Source organism: Eucyclogobius newberryi, unplaced genomic scaffold (genome assembly GCF_026437365.1).
Source record: "Eucyclogobius newberryi isolate DKJ021-1_F unplaced genomic scaffold, fEucNew1.0.hap1 SCAF_18, whole genome shotgun sequence".
Classification (NCBI taxonomy): domain Eukaryota; kingdom Metazoa; phylum Chordata; class Actinopteri; order Gobiiformes; family Gobiidae; genus Eucyclogobius; species Eucyclogobius newberryi.
In genome coordinates, this window is record NW_027315812.1 from 5629944 (window position 1) to 5653705 (window position 23762).

Sequence of the window (23762 nt, forward strand, 5' to 3'; positions counted from 1 at the left end):
GGACCCTACAGGACGATCCGGTGACGTCATTTCCGGTGAGTGTGTCGCGTTTTCAGAGCTGTTCGTTCTTAGAGCCTTTTACCGATTAATCCACGAATTATACACACTATTTACGCATCATATACACGAAAGTGAACGTTTGATTTCTCCGCAAACAATCCGGAGCCTCAAGCCGCTCACTTTTCAGTATTTCGTGGATTAAAAAGCCCTCCTCACTTTCTAGCTCCAGCCTGAACTAGCCTAGCGTAGCCTAGCCGCTAGCGTCATGGCTGGATCTACCTTTACCTGTTTGAGCTGTCATATGTCGAGTCAGAACCCTGGCTCCTTCTCTGATGATAGGTGCGTGAAGTGCAGTGTAGTGGTAGTTTTGGAGGCCAGGGTTACGGAGTTAGAAGCGCGGATCCGCTGTTTAGAGGAGCTTAAGTCCAGTTATAGTTCGGTTTTAGCGCGAGGGCTACCGGACCGCGCTGCAGGGCGTAGCATTAGCATTAGCAGTAGCAGTAAGGCCGAGCTCAGCCCCTCAGCGTCTCCCGTGCAGCCGGGACTAGACCAGGAACAGAATAGGGACCAATTTGTGACAGTTCGGAGGGGACAAGGCGCTAAACGCCGAACCTCAGAGCGCCGTGAGCTTCACGTCTATAATAGGATTTCTCCCCTCAGCGATCACACGCCCGCTGAACACACGAGAGAAACTCTTGTAATCGGGAGTTCTATTGTTAGAGACGTGAAGCTGCCAGCTGCTAGCGTTAGGTGTTACCCGGGGGCCAGAATGGGTGACATCGAAGGAAACCTTAGGATCTTAAAGCGGAGTAGGACCCGTTTCCGGCGAGTCGTGGTTCACGCAGGCGGTAACGACGCCCGGCGGAGACAATCAGAGGTGCTCAAAGTTCAAGTAGCCGCGGTGTGTGACCTAGCGAAGTCGATGTCGGACACTGTAATATTTTCTGGTCCTCTGCCCAATCGGATCAATGCTGAATTGTACAGCCGTCTCTCAGCATTCAACAACTGGTTATCCAGATGGTGCCCTCAAAACAACGTTGTCTTTATTGATAACTGGAGTGCGTTTTGGGGAAAGCCCGGGCTCATACGCAGGGATGGCATCCATCCGACTTCGGAGGGTACATCCCTATTAGTTCGGAATTTGACCGATAGTCTTAGTCGTGTTAAGTGACCATCTAGGGATGAGCCCCGGGCGCAGAGCAGCAGTTCAAGACGCTCCTCTGTCGCTGAACTCTCGCCCGTTCTGTTACATGTGAAGTGTTCAGATTCAAGACAGATAGAGACTGTGTGTGTCCCTCATGTTCCTCGTACAAATAATGCCAAAAAGTCACATCTCAGAAAAAATATTTCAGGCGTCAGACCAAATAACTTAAGGAAAATAACAATCACAAATGACACAAATACACAAATGAATAAACACGTAAAATGTGGACTGCTAAACATTAGAGCAATTTCCTCCAAATCGCTCTTAGTTAATGAATTAATTAGTGACTATAACATAGATCTTCTAGCTCTAACTGAAACGTGGCTTCAACAAGACGACTACGTCAGACTAAATGAGTCCACCCCACCCAGCCATGTTAACTTTCAGACTGCCAGGAGCACAGGCCGAGGTGGTGGTGTGGCAGTGATCTCCCACTCAAGCCTACTCATGAGCCCTAAAACTAACAATGCATTTCACTCATTTGAAAGCCTTATGCTGTCGATCACATGTCCAAATATGAAAAACCAAAAAGGAGTTTTGTTCATAGTTATCTACCGACCTCCTGGTCCCTATTCAGAGTTTTTAACAGAGTTTTCTGACTTTATATCAAACTTAGTGTTAGCCTGGGATAAAATAGTTATAGTTGGAGACTTTAATATCCACGTGAACATGAGTGATGACGCTCTCAGTAATGCCTTCAGCGCCTTGTTAGACAGCATTGGTTTCACTCAGAAAGTAAATAAACCGACTCACACTCACAAGAACACTCTGGATCTTGTCCTAACGTATGGAACAGAGATTAGTGACCTCATTGTCCTCCCTCAAAACCCTATATTGTCAGATCATTTCCTAATTACCTTTCAGTTTATTCTTAAAGATCATCCAGTCCCACAAAATAAAGTTATAATGAAAAGGACAATATCTGAAAAATCTATCTCAAAATTCAAAGAAATAATAGAGCCAATATTCAGTGACATGTCATGTGATCCTGCTGAGAATAGTTTTAGTCCCAGTTTAAGTGATCAATGTGTCGACTTGACCATGAATTCTCTGAAGTCTGCTCTTGACGTTGTCGCGCCGTTAAAACAGAAGGTCATTAGGCCAAAGCGCGCCTCCCCATGGTACAACCAAGAACTGCGTTCACATAAACAAAGAGTTAGAAAGTTAGAGGGATTATTTCGTCGCTCTCACACCGAAGAATCCCTAAAAGCATGGAAAAGTTGCCTGCTGTCCTATAAGCAGGCTCTGCGTAAGGCCCAAACCAGATATTATTCAAATCTAATAGAAGTCAACAAAAGTAACACTAAATTCCTTTTCAGCACTGTAGCTAGGCTAACAAACTGTCACAGTGCAGTAGAGCCCTCAATCCCAGCTACACTTAGCTCTGATGATTTCCTCCTATTTTTTAATAATAAAATAAAAACAATCAGAGATAAATTAGATGAAATTACCCCCGCTATTAGCCCTGAACTAGCCCAAGCTGTAAATCTAACGTCCCATATAAATCCACCTGTAAACCTAGAAAGGTTCACAGCTGTTGATCAAGCAGAGATAACTTCAGCCATTATGTCCTCTAAAAGCTCAACTTGTGTCCTAGACCCCATTCCAAGCAGACTCCTCAAAGACATTCTCCCCCTAATTATAGACCCTATTCTTAATATAATAAATACTTCACTCCAAAGTGGCTATGTTCCACAGTCCTTCAAACATGCAGTCATTAAACCTCTTATGAAAAAGCCTAATCTAGATCCCGACCTATTGGTAAACTACAGACCTATTTCAAATCTTCCCTTCGTCTCTAAAATCCTTGAAAAAGTTGTAGTAAAACAGCTTTGTCGCCACCTGCAGGACAATAACTTATTTGAAGTTTTCCAGTCAGGGTTCAGAGCCCACCACAGCACTGAAACTGCACTAGTTAAAGTCACAAATGATTTGGTATTAGCCGCTGACGATGGACTGGTCTCAATCCTGGTTCTGTTGGACCTCAGCGCAGCGTTTGACACCATCGACCACAACATTCTACTGCAGAGGTTAGAATGTGATGTAGGTGTTGGAGGAACAGCCCTCAGCTGGTTTAAATCCTATCTATCTGATAGGTTCCAATTTGTTAATGTAAACCAGAGCTCCTCACCATGCTCTAAAGTAATTTACGGTGTGCCACAGGGTTCGGTACTCGGTCCAATTCTGTTTACTCTTTATATGCTGCCATTAGGCAACATTATCAGAAAGCATGGCATTAACTTCCACTGCTATGCAGACGACACTCAGCTGTATTTATCCATGAAACCTGATCAGAGCGATCAAGTAGACAGACTTAGTGCTTGTGTGAAGGAGATAAAAACCTGGATGACACTAAACTACCTGCTTCTTAACCCTGAAAAAACTGAGGTCATTGTGCTTGGCCCTAAGCATCTACGAGACGCTCTATCTGAGCAGATAGTCACACTGGACAATGTCAGTGTAGCCTCCAGTTCTACTGTAAGAAACCTTGGAGTCTTATTTGACCAGGAGCTCTCATTTAAAGCTCATATAAAACAAGCTTGTAAAATAGCCTATTTCCATTTGCGCAACAAGAGCCAAAATCAGAAGAATCCTGCCTAAAAGTGATGCCGAAAAACTTATCCATGCATTTGTAACGACTAGATTAGACTACTGTAACTCCCTGCTTGCAGCGTGTCCTAAAAGCTCCATAAAAAGCTTTCAACTGGTTCAAAATGCAGCAGCAAGATTACTAACAGGAACAAAAAGAAGAGAGCACATTACGCCAGTGCTGAAGTCTCTTCACTGGCTCCCCGTCGAGTCTAGAATCAAATTCAAAATTCTACTCTTGACCTACAAAGCCATAAATGACATGGCCCCATCCTACCTCAAAGATGCTATAGAACCATATCATCCAAACAGAGCTCTTCGCTCTCAGAATGCCGGCCTTCTGGTGGTGCCAAGAGTCTCTAAAAGTACTGTAGGAGGTAGAGCGTTTAGCTACCAAGCTCCTGTGTTATGGAATCAGCTCCCGACCCATGTTAAATATGCTGACACAGTCTCTTCATTTAAGTCCAGGCTTAAAACGTTCCTCTTCGAAATCGCTTATGGTCAGAGTAGTTAGGAACAGAAACATAAACCCACAGCTACGCTGCCCTAGGAGTAACTATGCTGGGGGAAGTATGACAGCTTGAGCACTATCCTCTTCTTCTGACTACTTATGCTATCAAACAATATTTATTTTTTGATTCCACTTGCAAACTGTTCACCGCCTTCTTTTCTTTCTCTCACTTCTGAGGACCTGTGGACCCAGATGCCCCTCCCCTGGTGAAGTGGTCCCTGCCCTGTGTGGACGGTCCCTCATCTGCCTGAAGAGTGGCTCCAGTTCGCCTCAGACGGTCCCTCATCTGCCTGAAGAGTGGGTCCAGCTCGCCTCCGACGGTCCCTCGTCTGCCTGAAGAGTGGGTCCAGCTCGCCTCCGACGGTCCCTCGTCTGCCTGAAGAGTGGGTCCAGCTCGCCTCCGACGGTCCCTCATCTGCCTGAGGAGTGGGTCCAGCTCGCCTCCGACGGTCCCTCTTCTGCCTGAAGAGTGGGTCCAGCTCGACTCAGACGGTCCCTCTTCTGCCTGAAGAGTGGGTCCAGCTCGCCTCCGACGGTCCCTCTTCTGCCTGAAGAGTGGGTCCAGCTCGCCTCTGACGGTCCCTCTTCTGCCTGAAGAGTGGGTCCAGCTCGACTCAGACGGTCCCTCTTCTGCCTGAAGAGTGGGTCCAGCTCGACTCAGACGGTCCCTCTTCTGCCTGAAGAGTGGGTCCAGCTCCAGTCTCCTCGTGTCCGTCTGTCCGTCTGTGAGAGTCGGATCTCTCCTTCACTGGAACTCCTCCAGGTTTCTACGCTTTTTTCCCAAAGAGGTTTTTTTTGTAGTTTTTCCTGGCCGAGAAGGAGAGTCTAAGGACAGAGGACCCTGGGACATCGTCCCTCGCCACCACAGACATTGTCTGACTTCATCGCCACCACAGACATTGTCTGACTCCATCGCCACCACAGACATTGTTGATTCATTTCTCCCTGTGGCCCTCAGAGGCAACTGTTGTTGTGATTTTGGGCCTTACAAAAATAAATTGATTTGATTTGATTTGATACGATACAGGACTCTGCATGACCCTACAATACCCTTAAAGGACCCTACAGGGCCCTACATGACCCTGCATGACCCTACAGGACTTTACAGCACTCTACAGGACCCTACATGACCCTGCATGACCCTACAGAACTCTACAGGACCCTACAGGGCCCTGCATGACCCTACAGGACCCTACAAGGCCCTACATGACCCTGCAGGACTCTACAGGACCCTACAGCACTCTACAGGACCCTACATGACCCTGCATGACCCTACAGGACCCTACAGGACCCTACAGAACCCTACAGGACTCTACAGGACCCTGCATGACCCTACAGAACCATACAGCACTCTACAGGACCCTACATGACCCTGCATGACCCTACAGGACCCTGCATGACCCTACAGAACCCTACAGGACTCTACAGGACCCTGCATGACCTTACATGACCCTTAGAGGACCCTACAGGACTCTACAGGACCCTTACAGGACCCTACAGTAGGACTCTTGTAGCCACAATCGCCCTTGGGTTGACTAACAAAAACAAGGCTGGGTAAAGTGTCTTGCCCAAGGACACACCTGCCCTTGTCTGAGCGAGGGTCAAACGGCCAACTTTTGAGTTGTGGGCCAAATTTGACATGTATTAGAGGTGCACTATGTCACTTTTTTGGGTGTCTCCATGGAAATGCTTTTGTCCAAGTGTAATTTCACTCATCTCCATGGAGACGAGCAGAGGCCACCCTCCCTCACAAAATGTCTTTCGTTGATTAAAAAAAAACTAAACAAAACTACAATAAAGCTGCTATATATAAACCACCATTTGAAGGTTTTGATTGCACTAAATGCCATTCCTTTACAAAGAAACTCCCCCGTGTGTCCTTGATTACCACACGCCGAACGCTCCGACACGGCATTCCGATTCATCCTGGCTCTTCCCCGTATGGAAATGCGCTGTCAGAAAGTGCCAAATGAACTTCTTGCAGTTTCCTCGCCGCACGAAAACAGAACGCGCGGCTCTATTCCGCTGGTAATTGAGACGGAGGATTCGCGGCGGCGCCTCCGTTCTCTCCGAGCGCGAGCGCCGACTCCCGCTCTCAGACTCCCTCACGAGACCGCTACGACTGCAGCGAAAACGAAGCGTACGGACACATTTTGACGAGCGGTTTCCACATGACAATCAACCGGATCCAGGAGAAAAACCCAGCGCAGTCGCTTGAGCAGCACTTAAAGGACAAACATCACGCATTATTTGTGTCATTATCAGCCTCTAAACATGCTCGAGTACTAAAAGAATAACGTTAATAACAGACAAAACTACACTTGGATTATCACATGACTAGCGAAGGGGATTACACACAGTTTAATACACATTTTGAAGCGTGTTTCGAGCCGGCCTCTGACTTCCTGGTCTCAGCACAAAGGTGAAATGCTCATAACGAATCTGCAGATGATTTGAGGACTCTACAAGACCCTACAGGACCCTACAAGACTCTACAGGACCCTACAAGACTCTACAGGACCCTACAAGAACCTACAGGACCCTACAAGAACCTACAGGACCCTACAGGACTCTACAGGAACCTAAAGGACCTTATAAGACTCTACAAGACTCCACAGGACTCCACAGGACCCTACATGACTCCACAGGACTCCACAGGACCCTACATGACTCCACAGGACTCCACAGGACTCTACAAGACCCTTCAGGACTCCACAGGACTCTACGGGACCCTAAAGGACCTTACAGGACTCTACAGGACCCTACAGGACCCTACAGGACTCTACAAGAGCCTACAGGACTCTACAGGACCCTACAGGACTCTACAAGAGCCTACAGGACTCTACAAGAGCCTACAGGACTCTACAGGACCCTACAAGAGCCTACAGGACTCTACAGGACCCTACAGGACTCTACAGGACCCTACAGGACTCTACAAGAGCCTACAGGACTCTACAAGAGCCTACAGGACTCTACAGGACCCTACAAGAGCCTACAGGACTCTACAGGACCCTACAGGACTCTACAGGACCCTACAGGACTCTACAAGAGCCTACAGGACTCTACAAGAGCCTACAGGACTCTACAGGACCCTACAAGAGCCTACAGGACTCTACAGGACCCTACAGGACTCTACAGGACCCTACAGGACTCTACAGAACCCTACAGGACTCTACAGGACCCTACAGGACTCTACAGGACCCTACAGGACTCTACAGGACCCTAATGGACTCTACAAGACTCTACAGGACCCTACAGGACCCCTACAGGACTCTACAGGACTCCACATCACAATCAACCAGATCAGCCTCTAAACATGCTCGAGTACATTTAGTTTGGTATCTCGATTAAGATTAAACAATGGTCACAGGGACTCGGCAATGTCTCTAATGTAAAGCTAACGTTCAAATGGGAGTGGTTTTAAAGTTTAAACATGGAGAAAAGGCATGAGACGTAGCTCACCTAAACCCAGCGTAATGAGATAAAGGCCCTTACCAACTCTTAAACTACTCCTAAAACTATAAACGTACAGAAATCAAATATTTAATTAAATTTCACTCTGTTTATTCACCCTTTAAAGCTAACCATGAGCACCTTTAATGACAGTGGTAATAGAAATGACCAAACAAATATGAATTAATTAACTAGTTAATTTAGAACACCGTTTTAACAGGTGAAAGGGTCTCTACTCAAACACTGTGCTAAATATTTGGGTATTATTAGGTTGTACTGCAGTTATAACGCTATAGTTACAGGCCGGGAGCGGCGAGTACGACAAAATAGTTTAGTATTACCTGATTTTGAAACTCCACGTCTCGTTTACTCCACGTTTTGGATGAAGAAAGGTCATGGCGCGTCCCAAGATGGCGGCGGGGTCACGTCCAGGTCACGTTCAATTAGCATGCGGATGCTAATAAACCGAAGCTAATGACATCAACTTTGTCCAAATATACATAGCTGCAGGTCCGTTTTCGCGCTGAAACACGTCCACACGCGCTCCAAACATGCGCAGAACACGTGTCCATCGCAAACTGTTCGCCTGACACTCCAGAAACATGATTTCGCCGTCAAAAAACACAAAAGACACGTTTTTCTTTTTCACTCCCGTTTTTTTCGCGGTTAAGCTAGCGCATAGCACATCCCTCACTTTTGGTTTGTCAAATGTAAAGCTAATACGAAGATAGAACGGTGACAGGACTACACACACATAGCACTTCTGGGAAAATTTCAAAATAAAACGAAATCAACTACATCTACTATAATTTACATAGTACAACCTTTTAACTTATATTTTTAAAGTTTTTAAACACATCACTGACCAAATAAATTATACTTTTGACTATATTAATGATTTATTCATTCGTTTTACCCATTTCAACTAAATTATATTCACAAAGTGCTGCACAGAGTCCAAAACAAGCACAAGTAAATATGTTAGAAAATAAATAAATATGTACAAACCAAATGAAAAAAACGTAAAATGCATAACATCAAATTAAAAACAATTAAAAACAACATAAAATATATAAAATTATTAAAGACAGAGGACCACACAATTCTCATGCCGGGTTAAATGCCAGTGAATAAAAGTGCGTTTTATTCCCCGAAACACCAAATCCCGTTGGCAATTTCTCGTTTGAGCCGCCTGGGCTCCTGAAACACGCGGTACGTAATAAGGTGTAATATCTCGTACTGGGATCAGATTGGACTCGCACGGGACCCCGGCCTGGTCCCTGAGCTCATCACGGCTCCAGGTGAAGGCGACGGCGGGGCAGTGTCCGCAAACAGAGGGATCGAGGTTCACGGCGCCATCGCAGAGCCAATATCAGCCCGTCGGCCGCGGGGTCGCCATCTCCTCCCCCGGCTCAGAGCGAAGACCCAGATTAGATCCTATTACGGGCCGGATCAGGAGCGCGCTGCTCGGATTTACAGACCGGTTTCACCTGGTTTTGTCCAAAAGCTCTGGAGGGAGTTTGGACGGAAAGATATTTTAAGTGTAACATTTCTGGTGGAAGGTCTGCTCTGTGTCGTGGGGATGTTATTTGCATTGAACGTTCCATAGTACGGCATAAGTAACTCTCCCCCTGCAGCTCGCTTGTGAAAATACATTGTCAGAAAACGGACGCGAAAGCTTTTTTCCTTTATCGTAATAAGACGTAATCACACACAAAAAATTGTAACATTTTCAAAACTTAAAAAAAAAGAAGAAAAAGAGCCAGGGTTTCTCAGGAGAGTTTTTTTTCTGGTCAATGTCGGCAAATGTAACAAGGATGGTTTTCCGCCCAGAAACAGCAGGGGGCGACGACGGATACTTAAGAAGGTCAAAATGTTACTTAGTTCTGCTTTAATGATTGAAGTTAAAAAAGGAGATGGTTCAAGACTGTCTAGAAATAAACAATAATCATCCAAATAAACAAATCATACTCCAAATGAACTTCGAGAATTGTTTGTGTAAAGCTCAAACAAACGTCAAACAGGTCGGACGACTCATTGAACTAAAATGCAGTTAAGTTTAAAAATATTTAGAATTTTGCTAAAAAGGATAAAAAAAGTTCTTCCAGAATAGCACATTTGTAATGTTTATAATTTAACTTCCTTTTGTAATTGATGACATCAGACTGGGAAATTAACCTGCAACCACAAATACCTGCTCGATCGGTGTAAAACTATAATTTATACGTACAACAGGTATAAATACACCAAATAAAGTCCAAATTAGAAAACCGTAAAACCCTGTCATAGTGAGTGTTGCCAGGTGGCCGAGTGGTTAAGGAGGTAGCACACATGCCATGACATTTAGCTCCATGTCCTCCCTTCTCTCTCATCCCCATTTCACGCTAAACTTTCCTGTCTAATAAAGTCCAACTGTTTCTTATTTAAGCTGTGTGTTTACCTCAGGGTGTTTCCAGTGTGTGTGTGTGTGTGTGTGTGTGTGTGTGTGTGTGTAGCCACAACCTTCAGTCCGATCGATGCTGGACAAACATCTGAAAATAATCTTTGCCGCCCTTAACTTGAATTAATGAATATATTTGAGTTATGTTCATGCAGCAAACTATAAGTCGCACCTTTTTTCATAGTTTTGGCCGGGGTGCGACTTATACTTATATTTACACTTATATACACTGCAGACTTCAGACATGACACGGACAGCTGTGTCCTGCAGAAGTTCTCTGACGACTCTGCCATCATCGGACTCATCAGGGACGACGATGACGCGGAGTACAGAGGACTGGCGCAGGACTTTGTGGACTGGTGTCAGCGGAACCACCTCCTCATCAACACGGAGAAGACCAAGGAGATGGTGGTGGATTTCCGCAGACGCCACCCCACTGCCCCCTCACCAGTGAACATCCAGGGACGGGACATTGAGAGAGTGGACTCATACAAGTACCTGGGTGTTCATCTGAACCACAAACTGGACTGGACTCATAACACAGACGCACTGTACAGGAAGAGCCAGAGTCGACTCTACCTCCTGAGGAGACTCAGGTCTTTTGGAGTGACAGGGCCACTCCTGAAGACCTTCTACGACTCTGTGGTGGCATCAGCCCTCCTGTACGGTGTGACCTGCTGGAGCAGCAGCATCACAGAGAGGGAGAGGAAGAGGCTGGACAGAGTCATCAAGAAGTCCAGCTCCGTCCTGGGCTGTGCTCTGGACTCGGTGCAGGAGGTGGGGGACAGGAGGGTCCTGGCTAGATTCACATCTATGCTGGACCATGAGTGTCGCCCCCTGCAGGACACTCTGTCCGCTCTGGAGAGCAGCTTCAGTGAGAGACTGATCCACCCTCGATGTGTGAAGGAAAGGTTCCGTAGGTCTTTCCTTCCTGCTGCTGTCAAACTTTATAACAAAAACTGTTAGTACTGAACACTCGCAATACTGACCTAACCTAATACTGATGTGCAATTCTGTCGTATGTGCAATTACTGTTGTGATTCATGTGCAATTACTGTGCAATTACTGTGAAATTCATGTGCAATCTATGTGCTGTCGTGACACATATTCATGTGCAATTACTGTCGTGATCACATGCAATGGTATTTATGTATTTATGTATTAATTTATTTTTATCTTTATTATTTTTTGTTTTTGTTTATAGGAGATCTTCTACTGAGTGTTTTTTTTACAAACTTCCTATAAGTGATCTGTTCTTCTGTATCTACCTCTGTATCTTCCTGCGTTGCATCAATGAAATTAACCCATGTGGGACAATAAAGGAATATCTTATCTTATCTTATCTTATCTTATATACTTATATTCTGGAGCGACTTATATGTGATATTACTGCATTTCTTACTCCAGTGCGACTTATATATGTTTTTTCTTCTCAATTATGCATTTTTTGACTGGTGCGACTTATACTCCTGGTGCTTCTTATAGTTCGGAAAATACGGTGCTAGGTTACGAACAATTCCTCCGTTGGTACAGTTCAACGCATCTCTAAGAGGAATGTGAAGAAGTGCAAACGTATTGAATCCCAACTCATGACCTCCAGCTTGCTTTTCTACAATACTTTAACTTTATCTGGAGTCACCACGATTTTCAGAGCTATGCAACTTATTTTTTGGATATCCCCAACACTGTTTCAATAAAAGGACTTAACGCAATGAAATAACAAGCGATAGATTAGATTGGAAACCGACATTTATTTGCAAAACTGCCCATCCAGGACTGAATGAGAATTAGACTAGGACCAACCAGGTCTGACCCAGGACTAACTCTGACTCAAAACTCTGGTCTAAAGCTGAATTAAACAGGTACTAAATCAAGTCCAAGACATTTGGCCCTGACTTACATGATTTACATTAACAAGTAATTTTTCAATTTACGTTCAGTATTGTAGCTTATCATCATGTTCTATAACAATAAAGATTACATCATCTCCATTGAACGCCTCTATTAAATCATATTTGTTCCAATGCGCATGACAACAATGAAGCAATAAGCAATCTTCTGTTGCCGCCGTTTCTCGCTCGCACTATTAACAGTAACTCACTCTTGAATCTCAATCTGTCATCAAACATTTCGCTCAAAACCTCTGACTCGTGGTGGAGGAAAACTCACAGCGCACTTAGGTTAACTTCAGAGAGACGACAAGGTTAATTGTTTTGTCCGGGGTGCGACTTATACTCCAGAGCGACTTATATGTAATATTATTCGTTATTTTCACACTGACCACCACAAGAGGGCGCTCTAAGCGACGCAGAAGAATAATCTGCACTTCCTCTACCTCTGGAGTTTGTGGAGTTGTTTAGAAGTGACACAGAGGAAGAAGAATTCAATGGATTTAGTGATTTGGGGTAAAACTGATGCTTTGGTAAACTTGTTAGCATGTTCTTTATGCTATAGTTATCTGAATAACTGTTCATATGTTACGTTAACATACCAGACACTTACCACAGTTCTGTCTGTGCCTCATGTAGCTGAAGGTGTTAGCGTTAGCATACCTCATGTAGCTGAAGGTGTTAGCGTTAGCATACGTCATGTAGCTGAAGGTGTTAGCGTTAGCATACGTCATGTAGCTGAAGGTGTTAGCATTAGCATACGTCATGTAGCTGAAGGTGTTAGCGTTAGCATACGTCATGTAGCTGAAGGTGTTAGCATTAGCATATGTCATGTAGCTGAAGGTGTTAGCGTTAGCATACGTACACCTATTCACCATGTTCTCTAATCTGTTATTATTTTTAAACTGCATTTCAAGATCAAATGTCTGTTCTTGGTCGTGGATTTTATCAAGTAAATTTCCCCCTAAAAATACAGTAATTATTTTTGTAACATTCGTAACACTTTACAATAACAGAGCTCACGCAAAGGCATCGGTTCATCATTAATCCGGAGGAGATGGCGCCGTAATCACGTTACACGACTCCCGGGTTGTTCATGTTAAATGCACGTTCAATAACAGAGAAGTATTGCTATTTAACTTTCGGATTTTGTCGTGTAAAACAGTATTTCAGCCCAAAGAACTGTGTTTTCATCCTTTTCTCGACGGCGTAAAAACACACGCGAGTCGTAACTCTCCAAATGAGGCTAATTTGACGTTCCTTTTCCCGGGATCTGAGGCTCGGGCGCCGTAACTACAGGGCTCGGCAGATGAATTATGAAAGCGCTACGGTTTTTCAGGTGGAGATAAAGCAGATGCAATTCGAAATCCTTCCCAAATTAGTGGCTGATGTTTTATTCAGCGGCTAACGAGAGGGTTCTGAGGTAACGGCCCGAATCGATGTGCCAAGTGCGCGCGCCGTAACTGTGAATGCGAATGTCGGCTTGAACAATCGTACGTAAAGTCAAATCCATCTTGTTTTATTTTGTTATGTGAATATTAAAGTGTGTATGAAAGGTGTTTATGATGTTCTAATTGTGTCTTCATTTGGTGTTGCAGGTATTTGTGGAGAAAACGTTGAAAAATCTGTAGAAAATGACAGGAAGTTTATGCAGAATTTACACAAAACAAACTACTTTTTTGACTCTCTAAACATTAATTCAACTAAATAAAGTCGCTCTCATATATTTTCATTTCTCAGATAAAATAAACTGTGACAAATTGAACTAAAAAGACTTAATTTTGCTTCTAAGATACTTATTTTTTGGCTCTTACAGGCGCAATGGACACACAACACACACGTGCGTTTGTTTATTAGCGCGACGGATCACATCGCATCTCTCGTCTCCCGCAGATTTCCGTCTTCTTCTGAGTCAGCTTGAACCGTCTTTCTCCGTCTTCATTTTGTCCCGTACACTGAGGGAACTATATTATGATAGATCAATGCGCTTGGACACGGGGAAACGTGGGGACGAGCCTGACGCGGCTGCAGGTGAGCGGTAGGTGCGTTTTATGATTGATACGTGGCAGGACTAATCGGCAGTCGACGCCACGAGGAAATAAGACTTAGATTTATGCCAAAAAAATCGTCCATTCAACCTTTAAGATTACATTAGACCCATTAGAACACAAATGAGAACAACAAAAAATGCACAAATCAAATGGTGATCCTGCACATTCCTGCAACTTTAGCTTTTTAAGTCACTCTTTTTGCATTAGTGGAGGTGAAGATCGCACCGTTTCTCCAGACGGCAGACAAACTACGGTCAAGGCCTCTCTCTTAAACACAGACGCAACACGACACGCCTCCACGCTACGGCCTCGCCAGCTCAAAAGCGCCATGTTTACTTCCCCTTCACTCGCTCGGCCCGCTCCGTCCGCACCGAAGACCTTGGGTGCGGTGCGATATGGAAATCTTTGTAGCAGTGTTTGTTGTTGACAGCTCCAGCCCAGCGGTGAGCACCCGCCGTTTGACTTTACTGATGCTACACACAAAAAAACAGAACAGCACCTTCAGAGTTTCAGGAGTTCACAGCCCGGACAAGCAATCCGCACCAAATATCTGTGCACATTAAACGCGTCGGGCCGAGGTGCTCGCAGAGACGGGAATCGATAATCATACACTGCATGGCAAAATTAGCCCGCAGTGAGATTGCATCTGTCGGGGTGTTTGTTTTTCTGCCAATTTGAAAGGGAAAACTTTTGTAGCCGCGCATATGTAAGTTTACTGCGGCGTTGGAAATCCATCTGGGCCGTGAATCCGTCCAGGAAAAAAAAAAGATCTCCTCCTCGATCGCGGCAACGTTCGATTGTCTTCGGCGAGTTCGGGGAGGCTGAACCGGCGCCAGGGTTCACGGAGACGGCGTCGGTGCGGTTGGCGAAGGGGGGGGGGACCGGCGCGGAACGGCACGCCATGTGTGCGCTCGGGCGTGCGGCGTTCGAACGCCCACGGCCGGCGTGTGTGCGAGCGGCGGTGAGCCAAAGACAGAAGAGACGCGCTCGGGCCAAGTTTAAATACGCGGGCCGATATTTCCCATGAGGGTTTGGAAATCAGATCGTTTGCCAGAGGTGGCTAGAGTTGGCAAACATGTATTCAAGACAGAGTACTGCTACTTTAAAGTAATAATACTCACGTTGAAGAACAAACTAGTGGTCGAAGAAAGAGTAAACTGCAACTACAGTAAGAGTAACTGTGTGAATGTTACATCGGATTTATAATTTGAAGTGTGATTGTGAGGGGGGAAAAAGCACAAACTCTGGTATTTTCAAAGGGCCAAGACCAAGATATCTTCAAATTATTTTATATTGTCTACAACTGTTGTTTGGTCTCAGTCTTAATAATCGTGAATTATCGTTAAATCGTGATGTTTTTTTCTCACAATAACACAAACATTTGATTTGGTGACGTCCCTTTTGGAGAGGAACAGGAGGAACAGAAGAGCTGAATGGACTGGACGATGACTGATCTCATATTTTGTCCTTCAAACGTTGCATTATTCCATCTCAGAAATGCTTACGCTGAAGCGTCTCTTCTGACCTATTAGACTCCGAGCCCTCCGGGGCTCACCCAGTTTCTCATCTGCGAGCGGCACGTTCCTTGAAGAACCTCGTGTAAAAGAGAGATCTATGATTAGCCTCCGCCGAGAATCACTGTATTAACAATTAACTTTGGCGACTGTTGCAGAATGGAGCTCCTCGGGGCGAAGCATCTGCTGCTGCCTGCACTGTACTCGCTTAATATTTAAGCACTCGCAACGCTGTCATCAGCAACTTCTGCCTCTCGCTTCAAGTCTTCACCTGCACTTCATCCAAGCGTCTTATTCCACTTATCTGGGGCCGGGTCGTGGGGGTTAGTAGTCTAAGCAGGGGCTCCTGGCCTTCCCTCCTCCCCAGACACTTCCTCCAGCTCCAGCGGGGATCATAGTCCCTGGATCTTCCACGGGGCCTATCTCCCTGGGTGGGACATACCCGAAACACCTCCCCCGGGAGGTGCCCAGGAGGCTCCGGAACAGATGCCCGAGCCACCTCAGCTGGAGGAGCAGCGGCTCTACTCCGAGCTCCTCCTGTGTGACTGAGCTCCTCCCCCTATCTCTAAGGGAGCGCCCAGCCACACGGCGGAGGAAACTCATTTCGACCGCTTGTATTCTCGATCTTGTTCTTTGGGTCATTACCCAAAGCTCATGACCATAGGTCAGGTCAGAACGTAGAGAGAGCTTTGCATTTCGGCTCAGCTCCCTCTTCACCACAACAGTCCGATGCACCGATCCACCTGTCGATCTCAATCTCCATCCTTCACTCACTCGTGAACAAGACCCCGAGATACTTGAACTCCTCCACCCGGAGAGGTGGGTGGGGGAACTCCGGTGGAGAACCATGACCTCAGATTTGGTGCTGATTCTCATCCCAGATGCTGCAAACCGTCCCAGTACATGCTGCAGGTCCGGGTTTGATGGAGCCATCAGGACAAGAGTGAGGACACGAGTGAGGAGGACACGAGTGAGGACACGAGTGAGGAGGACACATGTGAGGAGGACACGTGTGAGGAGGACACAAGTGAGGACACGAGTGAGGAGGACACGAGTGAGGAGGACACGAGTGAGGAGGACACATGTGAGGAGGACACGTGTGAGGAGGACATGTGTGAGGAGGACACGAGTGAGGAGGACATGTGTGAGGAGGACACGAGTGAGGAGGACACGTGTGAGGAGGACACGAGTGAGGAGGACATGTGTGAGGAGGACACGAGTGAGGAGGACACGAGTGAGGACACGAGGGAGGAGGACACATGTGAGGAGGACACGTGTGAGGAGGACATGTGTGAGGAGGACACGAGTGAGGAGGACATGTGTGAGGAGGACACGAGTGAGGAGGACACGTGTGAGGAGGACACCAGTGAGGAGGACACAAGTGAGGACACGAGTGAGGAGGACACGAGTGAGGAGGACACGTGTGAGGAGGACACCAGTGAGGAGGACACAAGTGAGGACACAAGTGAGGAGGACACGAGTGAGGAGGACACGAGTGAGGAGGACACGAGTGAGGAGGACACATGTGAGGAGGACACGTGTGAGGAGGACACGTGTGAGGAGGACATGTGTGAGGAGGACACGAGTGAGGATGACATGTGTGAGGAGGACACGAGTGAGGAGGACACGAGTGAGGACACGAGGGAGGAGGACACATGTGAGGAGGACACGTGTGAGGAGGACATGTGTGAGGAGGACACGAGTGAGGAGGACATGTGTGAGGAGGACACGAGTGAGGAGGACACGTGTGAGGAGGACACCAGTGAGGAGGACACAAGTGAGGACACGAGTGAGGAGGACACGAGTGAGGAGGACACGTGTGAGGAGGACACCAGTGAGGAGGACACAAGTGAGGACACAAGTGAGGAGGACACGAGTGAGGAGGACACGAGTGAGGAGGACACGAGTGAGGAGGACACATGTGAGGAGGACACGTGTGAGGAGGACACGTGTGAGGAGGACACGAGTGAGGAGGACACGTGTGAGGAGGACACGTGTGAGGAGGACATGTGTGAGGAGGACACAAGTGAGGAGGACACGTGTGAGGAGGACACGTGTGAGGAGGACACGAGTGAGGAGGACACGTGTGAGGAGGACACGTGTGAGGAGGACACCAGTGAGGACACCAGTGAGGAGAACACAAGTGAGGAGGACACCAGTGAGGAGGACACCAGTGAGGAGGACACCAGTGAGGAGTACTCCAGTGAGGGGGACACATGTGAGGAGAACACAAGTGAGGGGGACACCAGTGAGGAGGACACATGTGAGGAGAACACAAGTGAGGGGGACACCAGTGAGGGGGACACCAGTGAGGAGGACACACGTGAGGAGAACACAAGTGAGGAGGACACGAGTGAGGACACGAGGGAGGAGGACACATGTGAGGAGGACACGTGTGAGGAGGACATGTGTGAGGAGGACACGAGTGAGGAGGACATGTGTGAGGAGGACACGAGTGAGGGGGACACGTGTGAGGAGGACACGTGTGAGGAGGACACGTGTGAGGAGGACACGAGTGAGGAGGACACGTGTGAGGAGGACATCAGTGAGGAGGACACCAGTGAGGAGGACACAAGTGAGGGGGACACCAGTGAGGAGGACACCAGTGAGGAGGACACATGTGAGGAGAACACAAGTGAGGAGGACACCAGTGAGGAGGACACCAGTGAGGAGAACACAAGTGAGGAGGACACCAGTGAGGGGAACACCAGTGAGGAGGACACATGTGAGGAGAACACAAGTGAGGAGGACACCAGTGAGGAGGACAGCAGTGAGGAGGACACCAGTGAGGAGAACACCAGTGAGCGGGACACATGTGAGGAGAACACCAGTGAGGGGGACACCAGTGAGGAGGACACCAGTGAGGGGGACACATGTGAGGAGAACACAAGTGAGGGGGACACCAGTGAGGAGGACACCAGTGAGGAGGACACCAGTGAGGAGAACACAAGTGAGGAGGACACCAGTGAGGAGGACACCAGTGAGGAGGACACCAGTGAGGAGGACTCCAGTGAGGGGGACACATGTGAGGAGAACACAAGTGAGGAGGACACCAGTGAGGAGGACACATGTGAGGAGAACACAAGTGAGGGGGACACCAGTGAGGAGGACACCAGTGAGGAGGACACACGTGAGGAGAACACAAGTGAGGAGGACACCAGTGAGGGGAACACAAGTGAGGAGGACACATGTGAGAAGAACACAAGTGAGGAGGACACAAGTGAGGAGGACACCAGTGAGGAGGACACCAGTGAGGAGGACACAAGTGAGGGGGACACCAGTGAGGAGGACACCAGTGAGGAGAACACAAGTGAGGAGGACACCAGTGAGGAGGACACATGTGAGGAGAACACAAGTGAGGGGGACACCAGTGAGGAGGACACCAGTGAGGAGGACACACGTGAGGAGAACACAAGTGAGGAGGACACCAGTGAGGGGAACACAAGTGAGGAGGACACATGTGAGAAGAACACAAGTGAGGAGGACACCAGTGAGGAGGACACCAGTGAGGAGGACACATGTGAGAAGAACACAAGTGAGGAGGACACCAGTGAGGAGGACACCAGTGAGGAGGACACAAGTGAGGGGGACACCAGTGAGGAGGACACCAGTGAGGAGAACACAAGTGAGGAGGACACCAGTGAGGAGGACAGCAGTGAGGAGGACACGAGTGAGGAGGACACGTGTGAGGAGGACACCAGTGAGGAGGACACAAGTGAGGAGGACACGAGTGAGGAGGACACGAGTGAGGAGGACACATGTGAGGAGGACACTAATGAGGAGGACACGTGTGAGGAGGACATGTGTGAGGAGGACACGAGTGAGGAGGACACGTGTGAGGAGGACACACGTGAGGAGAACACAAGTGAGGGGGACACCAGTGAGGAGGACACCAGTGAGGAGGACACACGTGAGGAGAACACAAGTGAGGAGGACACCAGTGAGGGGAACACAAGTGAGGAGGACACATGTGAGAAGAACACAAGTGAGGAGGACACCAGTGAGGAGGACACCAGTGAGGAGGACACATGTGAGAAGAACACAAGTGAGGAGGACACCAGTGAGGAGGACACCAGTGAGGAGGACACAAGTGAGGGGGACACCAGTGAGGAGGACACCAGTGAGGAGAACACAAGTGAGGAGGACACCAGTGAGGAGGACACATGTGAGGAGAACACAAGTGAGGGGGACACCAGTGAGGAGGACACGAGTGAGGAGGACACGTGTGAGGAGGACACCAGTGAGGAGGACACAAGTGAGGAGGACACGAGTGAGGAGGACACGAGTGAGGAGGACACATGTGAGGAGGACACTAATGAGGAGGACACGTGTGAGGAGGACATGTGTGAGGAGGACACCAGTGAGGAGGACACCAGTGAGGGGGACACATGTGAGGAGAACACAAGTGAGGGGGACACCAGTGAGGAGGACACCAGTGAGGAGGACACCAATGAGGGGGACACCAGTGAGGAGGACACCAGTGAGGAGGACACCAGTGAGGAGAACACAAGTGAGGAGGACACCAGTGAGGAGAACACCAGTGAGGGGGACACCAGTGAGGAGGACACCAGTGAGGGGGACACCAGTGAGGAGGACACCAGTGAGGGGGACACATGTGAGGAGAACACAAGTGAGGGGGACACCAGTGAGGAGGACACCAGTGAGGAGAACACCAGTGAGGGGGACACCAGTGAGGAGGACACCAGTGAGGGGGACACATGTGAGGAGAACACAAGTGAGGGGGACACCAGTGAGGAGGACACCAGTGAGGGGGACACCAGTGAGGGGAACACCAGTGAGGAGAACACAAGTGAGGAGGACACCAGTGAGGAGGACACCAGTGAGGAGGACACAAGTGAGGGGGACACCAGTGAGGAGGACACCAGTGAGGAGGACACATGTGAGGAGAACACAAGTGAGGAGGACACCAGTGAGGAGGACACCAGTGAGGAGAACACAAGTGAGGAGGACACCAGTGAGGGGAACACCAGTGAGGAGGACACATGTGAGGAGAACACAAGTGAGGAGGACACCAGTGAGGAGGACACCAGTGAGGAGGACACAAGTGAGGGGGACACCAGTGAGGAGGACACATGTGAGGAGAACACAAGTGAGGAGGACACCAGTGAGGAGGACACCAGTGAGGACACCAGTGAGGAGAACACCAGTGAGGGGGACACGTGTGAGGAGGACACGTGTGAGGAGGACACGTGTGAGGAGGAGACGAGTGAGGAGGACACGTGTGAGGAGGACACGTGTGAGGAGGACACCAGTGAGGAGGACACCAGTGAGGAGGACACCAGTGAGGGGGACACATGTGAGGAGAACACAAGTGAGGAGGACACATGTGAGGAGAACACAAGTGAGGAGGACACATGTGAGGAGAACACAAGTGAGGGGGACACCAGTGAGGGGAACACCAGTGAGGAGAACACAAGTGAGGAGGACACCAGTGAGGAGGACACCAGTGAGGAGGACACAAGTGAGGGGGACACCAGTGAGGAGGACACCAGTGAGGAGGACACATGTGAGGAGAACACAAGTGAGGAGGACACCAGTGAGGAGGACACCAGTGAGGAGAACACAAGTGAGGAGGACACCAGTGAGGGGAACACCAGTGAGGAGGACACATGTGAGGAGAACACAAGTGAGGAGGACACCAGTGAGGAGGACACAAGTGAGGGGGACACCAGTGAGACCACATGATTCACAGCCGTAAAAAGCTTGAATAAGGTTGAATAAGTTGAATAAGGTGTCATGGTCGCTCCACACAGAAACCAGTGGAAACAAATTCATTTGCAAACATCGAAACCCGAAGGAAAACTCGGTGATGAGGAATGAAATTTGCCTTGTGGTAATTTGGTGACATTTTGCAATTGGCAGAAGCTCAAATGAACATGTCGCGGGCCAAAGCTGCAACTGACACTGTTCTGTTTGTTTTTCACACAATACGAGGGGAAAAGGCAATTACAGCCTTCTTCTTCTGCTGCTTCTGCTTCTTCTGCTGCTTCTTCTGCTGCTTCTTCTGCTTCTTCTTCTGCTGCTGCTTCTTCTTCTGCTGCTGCTTCTGCTTCTTCTGCTGCTTCTTCTTTTGCTGCTTCTTCTGTTTCTTCTGCTTCTTCTTCTTCTTCTGCTGCTTCTTCTGCTTCTTCTTCTGCTGCTGCTTCTTCTTCTGCTACTTCTTCTGCTTCTTCTGCTGCTTCTTCTGCTTCTTCTTCTGCTTCTTCTTCTGCTGCTGCTTCTTCTTCTGCTGCTGCTTCTTCTTCTGCTGCTGCTTCTGCTTCTTCTTCTGCTACTTCTTCTGCTTCTTCTGCTGCTTCTTCTGCTTCTTCTTCTGCTTCTTCTTCTGCTGCTGCTTCTTCTTCTGCTGCTGCTTCTTCTTCTGCTACTTCTTCTGCTTCTTCTGCTGCTTCTTCTGCTTCTTCTTCTGCTTCTTCTTCTGCTGCTGCTTCTTCTTCTGCTGCTGCTTCTTCTTCTGCTGCTGCTTCTGCTTCTTCTGCTGCTTCTTCTTTTGCTGCTTCTTCTTCTCCTTCTGCTTCTTCTTCTGTTTCTTCTGCTACTTCTCTCCGTTAAGAACCTGTCTCGTCGTGTTAAGCAGCGTCCTCCTCGCTCATTCCACTTGCATATTTAAAAACCTTAAAACCTGCGATTCAATTATTTACGTGCGCCGCGTGTGGCCGTGTCTCCCGGCCCGACTCGGGGTGGTCGGGTGCGCCGACTCGCCTCGCATGCCGTCTCGCCTCTCACGCCGACTCGCCTCTCACGCCGACTAGCCCCCGGGACGAGACCCCGGGACGAGACCCCGGGACGAGACCCCGGGACGAGACCCCGGGACGAGACCCCGGGACGAGACCCCGGGACGAGACCCCGAGACGAGACCCCGAGACGAGACACTGGGACGAGACACTGGTCCATCTTTCATAACCCGACCCGTGGGACGATCACGCACAGATGTCGGACGCAGGCCTTTCAATCCAAGATACACATTTACATATCTTCAATTATATTACTGTATTTTCCGGACTATAAGTCGCACCAGCCAAAAAATGCATAATAGAGAAAAAATAAAACATATATAAGTCGCACTGGAGTATGAGTCACATTTTTGGGGGAAATTTATTTGATAAAATCCAAGACCGAGAACAGACTTTATCTTTTCCGTGTTCATAAACATAAACGTCATTTGTTGGGGCTTTTCTTTCTTTCTTTGTTTTTTGTTTCAGGTGAAATGGAAAAAGCCACGATTTATTTACAGCGTGACATCAGCAGCTCGACATTTGACACTAAAATCACATCTGATATGTGACGATGAGACATGTCTTTATCATGACACGCTTCAATACTTCCACTTTCATGGCACGAGCAGAATTAGGTCGTTCCTCTTCTCTTTGGTTGCCAGGTTACACTTCTAGGACACGGCGTTCACCTCCATCCATCATTCCTGCAGATGTTTGACTTAAACGTTATCGCCGCATCGGATTTCACTGCGTTTGGGGGAAAAACTCGCGGCCTGTCCTCAGACGCAGAGGTCGTGGAGGGTTTTCAGAGCGGCGTTTCACCATCCGCCGTCACCGTGGCGATGCCCTTGAACGGGACAGACCCCCCCCGCCACCCCCGTTCATCCCGACGCGTCAGCTAAAACGCGCTCATGCTAATGCTACTCACTCAGATCAGCACGGACCGAGGAAAGGTACCGGGAGTTTGAACAAATGTCTCTGTTAACACTTCATTTGACTCATTTTCCAAAGACTTTCCAGTGAATTGATCGTACGATCTTCAGGCTGAGCAATTTAAGTACGAATATTTCTGACGTGTATCGTGTCACTGATTAGATGCTTGGTCGTTAAAGTTGTCGTTTCCTTTAGCGAGACACTTCACAGAGAGAGAGGTGAAAAGTAATGGGAAAAACTAAAGTAAGATAAGATAAGATAAGATAAGATAAGATATTCCTTTATTGTCCCACATGGGGAAATTTCATTGGTGCAACGCAGGTAGATACAGAAGAACAGATCACTTATAGGAAGTCTGAAAAACACTTTCAGTAGAAGATCTCCTATAAATAAATAAAAACTCCCATAGACAAATAAATAAATAAATACCATTGCATGTGA

At 48.0% G+C, this 23762-nt stretch overlaps 1 protein-coding gene across 1 annotated transcript; it reads left to right on the forward strand.

Annotated features, from left to right (window-relative positions):
- The first annotated feature begins 18087 nt into the window (after positions 1-18087).
- On the forward strand, positions 18088-21357 carry LOC140364926 (uncharacterized). Its single transcript, XM_072451305.1, has 3 exons — positions 18088-19874; positions 20013-20744; positions 20817-21357. Exons 1-3 carry the CDS (start codon positions 18088-18090, stop codon positions 21355-21357), a joined length of 3060 nt encoding a protein of 1019 aa, XP_072307406.1.
- The last annotated feature ends 2405 nt before the right edge of the window (positions 21358-23762 follow it).